This window comes from Cydia strobilella, chromosome 1 (assembly GCF_947568885.1).
Source record: "Cydia strobilella chromosome 1, ilCydStro3.1, whole genome shotgun sequence".
In the NCBI taxonomy this organism is placed as follows: Eukaryota; Metazoa; Arthropoda; class Insecta; order Lepidoptera; family Tortricidae; genus Cydia; species Cydia strobilella.
Genome location: NC_086041.1, coordinates 31,452,844 through 31,466,667, shown reverse-complemented (window position 1 = coordinate 31,466,667; position 13,824 = coordinate 31,452,844). Strand labels below are relative to the sequence as shown.

The window sequence follows — 13,824 nt, the reverse complement described above, 5'->3', positions numbered from 1 at the left end:
AAATCTTTTTTTAAACTATAAAAAGTTTATCAGTATAATGTGTCGACTATTTCGAGACCGACCAGTCTGAAGGTGTTGCTTCGTTAGATCCTTACGTCGAAAACAAATGGAATCTAAATTCGGTAATACAATTGGGTTTGGTAAATCTCGTTTTATTACTGACGGTTTGGGTCATAATCAGAATAAAGAACAAACGACGACCCTTTTGTTACAGAAAATTTACACTGAAGTTAAATTTAAAGCTTTGCAAAGCTGTGTTGTAGCTATACATTCCCTAGGTATAGGCAAAGATAGATATAACTCCGTAATAGATGGATACAGTCTAAGGAAAAAACGTGCCTCGAAAATCACGAAAATTTGATTCTCGCTCAGAGGGCGCTACTAGCTTTGGCCTAATGTCGTATAGATGGCGTTGACGGTTTCGTTTGTTATTTAACAATTTTAACGCATATCCGTGAAAGAACATGGGTTAAAATCATAAAAATAATTAATGCAAATAAAAAAAATCATTTATCCATATTTAAATACATTTTATCGTATTTTTATAAATCTTCATTTTTAGTTTTAAAGTGTGTCGATAGATGGCAGTGAATTTACTGTGGTTACAAAATTTACTATGACAGTACCGCTCTAGTATAAGTTACTCTATGGTATAGGTATAATACAGACTGGAATGACAGATTTTAATGTTTTAATTTTAGTGCCGCTCATACATTATAAGAACTATCCTTAAATATTTGTACATACCTATTAAATTTAATATTTTAAACTAATTCTTAAAATATGTTGTGGAACACCATTGCAAATTCTAAGTATGCCTAAAATTTTAAATTCCGCAAAAAAATGGGGTTTCAATGTTTTCACTGTGTAATACGTTCAGGACGATTTGTGTTACATATACATATTTTTCATTAGATTTAACTTTGAAAGAAACTTTACATAATGGTGTAATCATTCAATAATATCAGGCGTAACAATTATAAAAAATATGACTTATTCATATTAGATACTTATGTAAGTCTCAGTAAAGCACTTGTATCCTATAGATATACACATTCAAGGGAAATGTAGCGAGGCTGATGAGAAATCAATACCAAATCAAGATCAAATTTTACAACCACTTATTACTCACATATAAAAGACCCTATTTCCCTTCCTGTTTCCTACTAGAACAAGACCGATTCTATAACTGTCACGCGTATATTGCACCGACGCAAAGCCCAGTTATAAAATGCATGGTCACGCGGGGTTGCGATCCTATCTACAAAGGTGCGATAAAACGGTGAATGTGTTGGACCCATGTGCAAAGGTTTTATGTTGAGGCGCCATTCCGTATTGTATTGATACAGCTAGTTATATTACATATCTTATGTTTCTATGATTTTTTTACACCCGGCATGGCGTGTTAGTATGTAAGTGACATCGCTACTTTTCACAATGACCATATTGACCATTTCGGCCTTAAGACTGCGTTGTGAATAAAAAAATTGGAAGGTAGGAAGTTAGAGCCAAACACATTTTTGAAAGAAGGTCTCTTCTGTAGAAAATACAATAAAAGTTAACTTATTTGAGTCTTAACTATTGAAAAAAATGTATTTCACCTATATGGGTGCAGCTTAAAAAATAACTAGGTCTACAGAAAGGACGCGAACGAGTTAAGCATATCTACAATAAAATTCCTTCGTCTTAATTGCTATCAATATATTGTTTTCTGGATTATATAATCTAGTAATTAGGTGCTTAGCATATAATTCTCCACTATTATCCATAATTGTATGTTGTGAAAAACCATCTTATAATTTTCTTTAAAACCATTGTATCGAGAAATATTTTTTCTTATAATTTTCCACGGCTATTTTGTGCTCTGCTACCTCAAAGCATTGAAAGCTTTCTCCAAGTTCAAATAATTTATAGTTCGCCGCAATAATGCAAAAAGCGACTGCATGAAGTGTAGTTTGCATTCAATTTGTTCTCGTAATCGTAGTTTGGAACTTTAAGTATAATACAAATCGGGAGTGGAATATTCCAGAAGTGGTGTTTAGAATTGCTCAGAGTACTGTTATTTGCAAGCGTTTTAAATGGGGTTGGATGGTCGAAGCTTTTCACCGATGGCGTCAGTATAGGTTTCCCCTGTCAATCTTGCCAATAGCAAAGAGAATAGAGTCTAAAGAGTTATTGCCATAGTAAATTTTATAGTCACAGTCAATTTACTGCTATCTGTGATTGACGCGACAATATCTCGCCGCGAGATAGACTACCCGTCTTTTACTAACTGTATGAATTAAAGGGGGACGGGTAGTATATGTCGCGACGACATACTCTCGCGCCAATCATGTGCTAGACCGGCAGATCAATTATAAAAAAAATACCCCTGTTTTATATTAAAAATATCATTCAGAACAAAAGAAAATAAATAAATTAATATTATTTTGACTTTAGTTTCGGACAACACCGATCCATAAGTGGTTAGTTACAATTTTACTTATCACTATGTTAGCAATGCTTGACGAACAATACATATTTACATTAAAAATAATTTAAAATGATTATAATAATATTATTAACATTAAGTCTTTTATCCATTCGGTATACAGGGACATGCATTGAGGACCAATTCTTATAAAAGGAACTAATTAATCGTCTCACCGATTTCGGTTAGAAAATGAAACGAAATGCCCCTAGCCTTGAAGTTGACTGTAGGAGTTTCGCTTCGCTTCGCTTCGCTCGCTTGTTAATAAACAGCGTAAAACTAAAGTTTACTAATAATATTAGATTTTTTTATATTATACAGTTTTCATTTACATAACTACTTATATCCTCATATCATAGAGTAACTTATACTAGAGCGGTACTGTCATAGTAAATTTTGTAACCCCAGTAAATTCACTGCCATCTGTCGACACACTTTAAAACTAAAAATGAAGATTTATAAAAATACGATAAAATGTATTTAAATATGGATAAATGTTTTTTTTTATTTGCATTAATTATTTTTATGATTTTGACCCATGTTCTTTCACTGATATGCGTTAAAATTGTTAAATAACAAACGAAACCGTCAACGCCATCTATACGACAGTATGCCAAAGCTAGTCGAGAATCAAATTTTCTTGATTTTCGAGGCACGTTTTTTCCTTAGACTGTATCCATCTATTACGGAGTTATATCTATCTTTGCTCATATTATATTACAAAATAACTAAAAAACCGGACAAGTGCAACCGGACTCGCCCACCGAGGGTTCCGTACTTTTCGGTATTTGTTGTTGTAGCGGCAACAGAAATACATCATCTGTGAAAATGTCAACTGTCTAGCTATCACGGTTTATGAGATACAGCCTGGTGACAGACAGACGGACAACGGAGTCTTAGTATTAGGGTCCCGTTTTTACCCTTTGGGTACGGAACCCTAAAAAAACTGCTCCATCCATATCAGTTCTATTAGAAAAATACTTGCGTAAATCATACTAAATATGAAGATATTGAGTAAAATTGGAAGTCTTCATAAAATGACTGAACCACTGAAAACCAGCGCCACGGACTACCGCGGCATTATGCTGAGTGGGGTCCTATTTTAGCGTCCAATGTTTTTTATGTCTATATGTTTCCTTTTCCATATGTAATATGTTGTGGCATTAAATAAATGTATTTACTTTCTTCTTTCTTTCAAAATCGTTAATAAAAACGTTAAAGTGGGCACCGTAAATTGGAGAGATAAATGAGCTCTATTAATAAAGATCAACTTTGTTTTACTTCGAAATGAACAAAAGCCTGTCAGCCTTGAGCTTTGGACGGCTTGGAGTTTAAGATCCTACGAGTTATGACTAAATAATTAACACTTCGTTAAGGTTACCGGCTGTTTTTTTGCATTAATTATCTTCAGACACGTGTACCGTAAAATTAGATGACTACACGAAACAAAATAAGGTAACTTTGATGAAACTGCCACTAATTTAGCATCATTCTTTATTTACTCGAACTTTTTGTGTATTTGAAATATTTATTAAACAAGTATAAACTTAAATGAATTACACTGATTTAAACTTTTACGATTTTTAGTCATTATTCACAACGACGGGACTTGGTCGCGTAAAATAAGTTTTAAATTTACCTCCAACGTCCAAGGTAAATTTAAAACTTATTTACCGCGATTAAATGAAATTATTTACAAACTTAAAAACTAAAACTAAAAATAAATATTGTGTTACTATTAACTATGTAGTTAGATTACTGGGGGCCGTTTTTTGAATTTCGAGCGCTCGTATTCATGTGGCTCCCTTCAATATATCTCCACTACTAGGCATTTAGACACTACTAATAGAATTGAAAACGAGTGGTTAATACCACAAGATTCCCGATTTCTATTGCTCGTATTTTAAAAATATCAATTCGCCGTTTTCCACAGATTTTCTAGTGATGCAATCGAGCGCTCGCATTTCAAAAATCGGCCCCCTGTTTGTCAAAAATCCCCCGTAAAACGGTATTCATTACCTATAGTCATGTCGAGCGGAATGATCACATTTTACCTATATATAGTTTTAGAGGTTCCTTTGTTTGACATAATTATTGAAAGTTATAATGTAATGATTGTCATATTATCATTAGTCATAATTCTGAAACTGGTAACTTTTCAGGATTTTCCTAAGGTTATCCTTAAGGTTAGGTTAGGTTAAGTTAGTTTTCCCCTTCGAATGCTGTCACCTTGCCGTGGTGAAGGGGCTTGCGTGCTCCAATGACCCTCAGGGCTATGCCGGATAGGGTCTCCCAAGCCGGACAGGCCTGAGGAGAGGGGCCAGACTAAGAGTAGCACACGGGGGGCGGCTCCGCGTGTCCCTCTGAAACCAGCAGAGGGCACAGTGCGAGACGCCAGGTCCCACTGGGACGGAGTTGGCGCTCTACTAAGCCACCTATGGCAAGAGCTGCCATAGGTGGCTTAGGCCGGAGCAGAGAGGAGGAGCCATGAGAGTGTATGTGGTGTCAATCGGGTCACTGATTTGCGCGCGAACGTCCGGGACTCTCCCCCCGTAGACGCTGGAGGGGACTGGAGGGGCCCCTGACGCGTCATGGATGTGTGTGGTTTCTGGATTGGGGAGCCTTCTGCTTTTCTGACATTGCCTAGCTGTCTGGAAGGATTGTGCATTGGGCTTCTGTGAAACCCAATTGCAGATCCATGTCTCCGGGCGGGTCGGCGGTGTTAGTGGATCGGGAGGCTCGCGCATCGGATTCCGCGCGCATCTGTTGCGCGTCTGGGGGGCTCTCGGCCTCCAATGGCGGCTGCGGGGGGACAAATTCCGGATCTTCGCCCGCGGAGCGGTTCCCTGATTGATACCCTGAGGAATGGCTGCGTAGCGGTGCTAGTGTTCCCGGGGCTATAGCGAATAGGGCTTCCCATATCGGACAGGCCTGGGATGAAGGGCCAGACGACCCCGGTACACGGCGGGTGGCTCCGCGTGTCCCTCTGAGTAGCAGAGAGCACAGTGTGAGCCACAAGGCCCCTGTTGAGACGCTGATGGGACCCATTAGGAATTCCCCCTGGCGGGGGGAGGAGTAGGAGTGGCTTCGGCCACTAAGCGCGGCAGATCCGTCTTGCAGTCGGCAGACGGTCGTTGGCCTCGGCCATCGTCGGGCGACCCGTAACCCACATTGAGTGGGCCGGGGATTTCGCTCACTGAGAGGGAAATCATGTGGAAGAAAACCACTATAAAAATCACCCCAATCCCAAGGTGTGTCTGACGTGCCGACGGGATGCGTGGCTGGGGGGAGTCCAGTCACAAGCGTCAGGGAGGGGCATACCTCTTTAAAAATAGCAAACAAAATGAGTGGAAACGAAAATGGAGAACTACCCCAGGAGGTTCCAATCCTCCATGTCGCCACAGGACGGGCAAGAGCCCGTGCTGTGGCGACATGCCGCCTTCCGTATTCTGGGGGGGCAAACCACTCGAGATTCCGAAACGACGACACTGGCAAATACTTCATGGACACCGATCTGCAGAGTGATTTGGTTTTGAGGCTGCAAGGAGGGGGTGATGGTGAAGATAGTGGTCCGGTAGAGGCAGAAGCCCCCACCAGTTCCCCCAAAGATGGATTCCGGTCACTTCGGAATGCCCAAGGGCGCCTTGTGCGCTATGTTGAAGACATGCTTCCGGGGGCGGCGGTGGATTCTGTACGCTCTCCACCCGAACCAGCTAGGGTGCTTAGTGAGAGACGTAGAGCCGCAGTGCGAACAGAACGCATTGCAGAAAGGGTCCCCTCTCTTGGCAGGGAGGAGTTCTTCTCCCCCAGGAGAATAGACGTGGGTGACCTCCCAGGGCACGAAGTATTTTTCTCTCCGGTGCCAACCGACGCGGAAACCGCCGAATCCGACGCTTCGCTAACTGCCCAATTGTCCGAAGGACGAAAGAGGCAGCGAAGCAGCGGTAGTGAAACGGGAGCATCGCCGAGCAGAGAGGCTTCCGAGCGCGCGGAGCAAGGAAAGTCCGCCTCGGGACCTTCCAAGCGAGGAAGAGGACGCCGACCAACCACGGCACTCCACGCAGGGCTGACCAAGGCGAAGGCTGAACTCCTGAAGCTTAAGCTGCAAACCGAAGAAGACCTGAGGGCCGCGTCCAAAAAAGTGACCCAAAGACGGCTTGCCCGTCGTCCGGAATCGTTTGGGACGACAAGTGGGTCAGACGACGAAGACCGCACAGCAATGGCCCTGAACCAGCAAGTGCATGATAGTCTGGGGCTTATCAAGAACGTGGCCACTAAGTCCAAAAACCTAAAGGGCACGTACATACGTATCCTGAACGAGGCTGTGGCTGCGATCCGGGAAGCAGTCGGCGAGATGAGTGGCCGGACTGTCTCCGATGAGACGAGGAGGCTCGCCGCCGAAAACGCTCGCCTAAAGGCAGAAATGGCCGAGCTCCGTAAGGAGATGGGCGACCTGCGTGCTAGCCTAGAACAGCGCCTCGAAGGGACGCGCCAAGAGACGGCGACATCACCTGCTCGGGAGCAAGGCGACTTAGAGAGCAACATCGTGACCAAGGTGAGTGCCATGATGGGTGCAAGGTTGAGCGCCTTGGAGGAGAGACTGCTCCCACAGCAACCTACCCAGGCGTCGACTGCTCCCGTACCTTCCAAAGCAGGAAGCTCTCCGCCCCGTCGCACCCCAGCTACTACCAACCCATCGGGTGCAAAGCGGACCGTGAAGGAGAAGAAAAAGAAGGAGGGGCCTAAAAAGCCTCCTACGAGTGTTCCTGGCCCCGCTTCCCAAGTCCAGCAACCACGGCGGCAGACACCAGTGCCTGACTCTGAAGGGCGTTGGACGACTGTGGTCAAGCGGGGTAAAAAGAAGACTCCCGTTGGAGCAGCGACGACTGCGAAGCCACAACAACGTCCGGCACCGCTGAAAGCGCAAGAAGGGAAGGGTCGCAATAAGGCCAAGGCGATACTTCGCGCCCCGCGGTCAGCAGCCGTAGTCCTCACCCTTCAGATGGGAGCAGAAGAGAGGGGCGTCACCTACAAAACGGTGATTACGGAGGCCAAGTCCAAAATTTCCCTGGCCGGGCTCGGTATCACCGGTCTGAGGTTCCGCAGGGCAGTGACAGGGGCGGCAATCCTGGAGATCCCGGGCCCAGCCACCACCAGCGGCGACAAAGCAGACTCCCTTGCTGCCAAGCTGAGGGAGACGCTGAATGAGGCCGACGTCCGCATCGCTAGGCCGGTAAAATGCGCGGAAATGCGCATTACCGGCCTGGATGACTCGGTCTCAGAAGAAGAGCTCGCCGCTGCCGTGGCGAAAGGTGGCGGGTGTGCTCTAGATGCGGTGAATGTTGGCCGGATCTCCCGTACGCCAACAGGCCTGGGTACAGCGTGGGTTCGCTGCCCCGTAGCAGCCGCTAAGAAAGTGGCTGAGGGGCGACTCCTAGTCGGCTGGGCTTCGGCAAACGTGAAGTTGCTGGAGTCCCGACCCCTGAGGTGCTACCGCTGCCTGGTGCCAGGCCATGTTAGGAAGGGGTGCACCTCAGAAATCGACCGCAGCGACCAATGTTACCGCTGCGGTCAATGCGGTCACCGGGCCAGAGATTGCACCGCCGCGCCCCACTGCACTCTGTGCGCTGCAGCGGGCAAACCTGCCGACCACAGTGCCGGCAGCAGTACCTGCACGACGGGGGCTAAAGCTCCGAAACGCGCGTCCCAGAAGGAGGCCAGCAAACCAAGCGCCCCTGGAGCGTCAGCGCCGCCGGCTGCACAAGAGGGCCTGATTAATGCGACAAAATGACGAAGTCACTTAATCGGGTCCTCCAGGCGAATATAAACCACTGCGCCGGGGCTCAAGATCTCCTCCTGCAGTCCATGGTGCAGTGGTCGATAGATATCGCCGTGGTCGCAGAGCCGTACTATGTCCCTCCCAGCCATAACTGGGCCGCGGACCTAGACGGCGTAGTGGCCATTATAACAAAGGCAGAGGGCATACCGCCCCCGTCCACCTTGGCGAGGGGTCAAGGGTATGTGGCTGTCCTCTGGGGCGAAATCACCCTGATCGGGGTATACTTCTCCCCCAATAGAAGAGTCTCTGAGTTCGAAGCTTTCCTCGGCCAGCTAGCGGCTCTCGCTGGGCAGACCCAACCGCGCCAGGTAGTTGTCGCGGGGGACTTAAATGCCAAATCCACGGCTTGGGGCTGTCCCGCAACAGATATTCGTGGAGACCTTCTTGAGGAGTGGGCGACGATGACCGGCATGTCGGTTCTGAACCAAGGGTCGGCCAGCACCTGCGTGCGCTGGCAGGGAGAGTCCATTGTGGACGTTACGTTCGCGACCCCGGCACTCGCGACCCGTGTCCGTGACTGGAGAGTACTAGAGACGGTGGAGACATTATCAGACCATTTGTACATCCGGTTCGATGTCTCCACGTCTTCCGGAGGCACGACAGACACGGATCGTCGTCCGAATGGCCGTGCTGCGAACCCTTCCCCTCGATGGGCCCTGAACAGCCTAGATCGTGAAGCGGTGGAGATAGCGTCCCTCGTCCAGGCCTGGACAACATCTTCCGAGCCTGTGGAGGTCGAGGAAGAGGCAGCCTGGTTTCGAGAAGCCATGTCACAAGTTTGTGACGCAGGTATGGCACGAGCCAAGCCACGGCCTCCGAAGCGCCAAGTGTACTGGTGGTCTCGAGAAATCGAAGAACTCCGATCCCGGTCCAACAGGGCGAGACGCCAGTACACACGGTGCCGCCGACGAAGGCAGACCCGAGACGTCGTGGAGGAGACGCGGCTGTACAGAGCCTATAGAGAGGCGGTTAAGGCGCTGCAGCTATCCATCTGCGAGGCGAAGGCGAGCGCCAGAGCGGAGCTTCTCGAGACGCTAAACCGAGATCCATGGGGGAGGCCGTACAAGGCGGTCAGGGGCAAATTACGCCCCTGGGCCCCCCCCTTGACGGAGAGTCTCGAGCCTCGACTGCTGGAGCTGGTTGTTTCCAACCTGTTCCCGAACAGACCGGAACACCAGCCCCCAGCAATGGCACCTCCCCATCAGCTCGTAGGGTATGAGGTTGCGGAAGTCGTGGTGCCTCCGGTAACGGAGGCAGAGCTAGATGCAGCCGTGCTGAGGCTAAAAGCTAAAAACACGGCACCGGGTCCAGACGGGATCCCGGGACGCGTTCTCGCTCTGGCGCTGCGGGCCCTGGGGGAGAGATTCCGCGGGCTACTGGATGCCTGTCTACAGTCCGGCCGATTTCCGACCATCTGGAAAACCGGCCGGCTCGTCCTCCTTAAAAAAGATGGGCGTCCCGCGGACTCTCCATCAGCCTACCGTCCGATCGTGTTGCTCGACGAGGCCGACAAGCTCTTCGAGCGTATCATCTGCTGTCGCATCATCAAGCACCTCCGGGGAGTAGGACCTGACCTGTCCGAACACCAGTTTGGATTCCGAGAGGGCAGGTCGACCGTAGATGCGGTCGCGCGCATTAAAGCCCTCTCGGATGAGGCGGTTGACCATGGTGGGGTTCTCCTGGCGGTGTCCTTGGATATCGCCAATGCCTTTAACACCCTGCCATGGTCGTGCATTAGGGAGGCGCTGAAACACCATAAAGTGCCTCCCTATTTGTGTCAAATAGTCGGGGCCTACCTTTCGGAGCGGTGTGTGGAGTATCCGGTCCGGGGCGGCGGGCTGACAAGGTGGGAGACATCGTGCGGTGTTCCACAGGGCTCGGTCTTAGGGCCGCTCCTGTGGAACATTGGATACGACTGGGTGCTGCGGGGGGAGCTCCTCCCGGGGTCAAGTGTGACTTGCTACGCAGACGACACGCTAGTCACCTCCCGGGGGACCTCGTACCGGGAAGCAGCACGCCTCGCCACCGTGACGGTAGCACAGGTGGTGAGACGCATAACGATGCTGGGTCTGGAGGTGGCGCTGCACAAGTCCGAGGCGCTCTGCTTCCACGCTGCCCGGAAGGCCCCACCTGCAGGATCCAGCATCGTCGTTGGTGGCACTCGAATCGAGGTAGAGTCCAACATGAAATATCTTGGACTTGTCCTCGACTCCCGCTGGAGCTTCCGCGAGCACTTTGCCCGCCTGACCCCCCGACTAATGGCAGCATCGGCCGCACTGAAGAGGCTGATGCCCAACATCGGGGGGCCGGAGGTTGCGAGCCGCCGTCTGTATATGGGGGTGGTGCGATCGATGGCCCTGTACGGGGCGCCGATCTGGGCGGTGACTCTGGTGGCCTGAAATGTCGCCCTGCTGAGGAAGGCTCAGAGGGCGATGGCCATCAGCGTCGTACGCGGGTACCGCACCACCTCATATGATGCGGCGTGCCTATTAGCGGGAACGCCTCCTTGGGATCTGGAGGCGGAGGCCCAAGCGGCCCTGTACGAGTGGCGCAGGGACCTCCGGCTCCAGGAGTACCATCCTGCGCCCAGGGAAGTAGAGGCGCAGAGGCTCCTCGTCCGGCAGTCCATCGTCCTCCAATGGGAGGAAGAACTAGCTGGGCGCGAGGGAGGACACAGGACTGTCGAGGCGGTCCGGCCGGTCCTACAAGACTGGCTGGAAAGAGAGCGGGGCTCGCTAACCTTCCGGTTGGTGCAGGTGCTCACGGGTCATGGCTGCTTCGGGAGCTACCTGCACCGGTTCGCAAGACGGGAGGTGACGGCCGAGTGTCACCAGTGCAGCTGCGGCGAGGACACGGCGCAGCATACCCTGGAGGAATGCCCAGCCTGGGCGGGGCAGCGCCGTGACCTCATGGCAGTGGTGGGGGACGACCTCTCCTTGCCGGCCGTAGTTAAGGCTATGGTCGCCGACGAGAGGTCGTGGAAAGCGGTCCTCTCCTTCTGCGAGGATGTAATGTCGCAGAAGGAGGCAGCGGAGAGGGAACGGGAGGCCGACCCAGCCTCGCACCCGATCCGCCGCAAGCGCGCAGGGGCTCGGAGGAGGGCGTATGCCCATCTCCTCCCCCCTACCTAGCGAGGTCTGGGCAGCGGCGCGGGGGCGTCGCTGCCCATTACATAGGCCTCGCAGAGAAGGCGCGCGTGGTGTGCCCACGCGCCTTCTGAGGAGGCAGGGCTAGAAGTTACTCCCTAGCCCCCCCCCCCCAGAGAAGGGCCCGCTGCATGTGGTAGTGGCGGGCGGCGCCGGCGTGGTCACGGTTGCGTACTTAAGAGAACCCGTGGCCACGCCCCATTGGCGGCGCGCAGGCATACCGTTGGTTTTTTAGTGGGTAGTGGCGCCTTTTGCCGAGAAAAAAAAAAAAAAAAAAAAAAAAAGGTTAAGTTAGTTTTATGGCAGTCCTGAAAAGTTAAGCGTTTCTGAGAAAAACCAAATTATGACTAACGAAAATGTGGACAAATAATACATTATGACTTAAAACTTTATGGGAAACAATAGAGACCCAGTTTTCACTCCAGTAACTTTGCATATAGCCAATAATAGCTCACGGAAGCCACAGATTCAATAATTAGAGTAAAAACCGGACAGCATTTATTTGTGCCACCGCTTACTGTCCTCAGGGATTTGATTAAAACGCGATGAATATTCACGCATTGCCCGACAATAAACTCTTCTCACTTAAGCAAATTTATTACGTAACGAATACGTAACCCGTCACTGATTGCGGGAGTTTACGCTACTGAATATTTATATTTAGTAGTTAACGGAGTTTGTGTTAGCAGAAAAACTGGTCAAGTGCGAGTCGGACTCGCGTTTCAAGGGTACATCACACAATTTTTAGCAATGTTTTTTTTTAGTACTAGAAACGTGAGTGAAACGTCTTGAAAACCCGAATGGGTCAGATCAAAAACCAGATGTAAGGAGAAGTGTTATGGCGTGGTGGCTTATATCTCTGCAACAAGTAGATTAGCGCTTAAATGCATGATTTTTTATTTTTGCCTGAAATTAATATGTGTTACATAATTGTTTACTGATTCTGAATAAAAACATCGATTTTCACAGCTAAATCAGTGTTACAATTTACATAGGGTAAATCATAATTTATGTAAATATACATTTATTGGTAAAAGATATATGAAGAATCTTACTACCATTAGAAATTAACACTATTTGTATTATAATATACTTATAATAAAGATTTTAGATGTAAAATAATTGGAAACCCCGAAAAAAAAACCTCCTAAATTACATACTAAAAATCATATTTTTTTACAAATTGTCCAATTTTCCGCCATTTCGTCTTTTTTTTTGAACTAAAACACTGCGCAAATATGAATAAAACGTGGGAAAGTGTATCTAATTATAAAAAAACATATAATAATGCATAAAATTATATGTTTTTTGTTGTGTAAGCTGCATCCATCCCTACCTATGTTTGGTTTGGTTTGAATAATCCTATTAACGTCCATTAGGTACATAAGTGTGATACCAAACCAACTAGACGAAGTGATCGATATAAACCTACTCGTACTAGTTATTTGTTATTCAAACCTAAATAATAGGTAAGCAAAAGCTATGTCCAGAGCCCGATACTAAATTTGAATTCTCAATTAGTTTTGATATAGTTTAATGTTTATTTGAACGTAAACGTATAATATTACAATTACTTAATACACAAACCAAAAAAGTTGCCACCAAAACATTATTATTATGATACGACTACGAGTAGCAGTGCATTTCACGCTCCAATAAGTGCAAGCAATACAGATGTAGTTGCGGAAAGTTTCCAAAAAGTTGGAAATGTTTTCGGAAATTTCAGGAAAATTTCACAGGAAACAAAGGAAACTTTTATTTTGGAAATAGAACACTTCGATTTCCATACAAATATACCTATATGAGAAGTTTCTGTAATATCGCGATTTTGGAAACTTTTAGACGGCACATCAGTAGCGAGAGCGAGCGACTTCAATATCAAAACCATAAAGGATTTTAAAATCTGAATACCGTTTCGGAGCGGGGAGCGAACCTTTAGTAAAACAAATGAGTACTAATACCTACTATGAATATAATACCTACCGGCGCCATTATTTCTCTAAGGGCTATTTACTTACCCATTGTTTTGATGAGCTCCGGAATTGCTACGAGTATTCCTTTAACAGAGTCTATATCAAATACAGTGTAATGTTTGTTTGATGTTACTATTTACGTTAGCATTTTTTGTTCAATAGAAGTTCGGACTCTTATGTTTAACTGTTCAGTTAGATATTAAAAACACTTAATTATGATTACAAAATGGTGAAAGAAATGTCTTTTTAGGGTGCCGTATATACCTCAAAAGGAAAAAACGGAACCCTTATACGATCACTTTGCTGTCCGCCCGTCCGTATGTCTGTCAATACCCTTTATCTTGGGAACGTGTAAAGGTATCGAGTTGAAATTCAAACCGTATACTTAAGTCTACA

At 47.5% G+C, this 13,824-nt stretch overlaps 2 protein-coding genes across 2 annotated transcripts in view; both read left to right on the top strand.

Annotated features, from left to right (window-relative positions):
* Positions 1–13,824, top strand: part of LOC134743572 (uncharacterized) — a 109,011-nt gene that overhangs the window by 4,296 nt on the left and 90,891 nt on the right. The window lies entirely within an intron of this gene.
* On the top strand, positions 5,814–8,261 carry LOC134741232 (uncharacterized). The gene has a single exon (XM_063673987.1). The coding sequence runs from the start codon at positions 5,814–5,816 to the stop codon at positions 8,259–8,261; it is 2,448 nt and encodes an 815-aa protein (XP_063530057.1).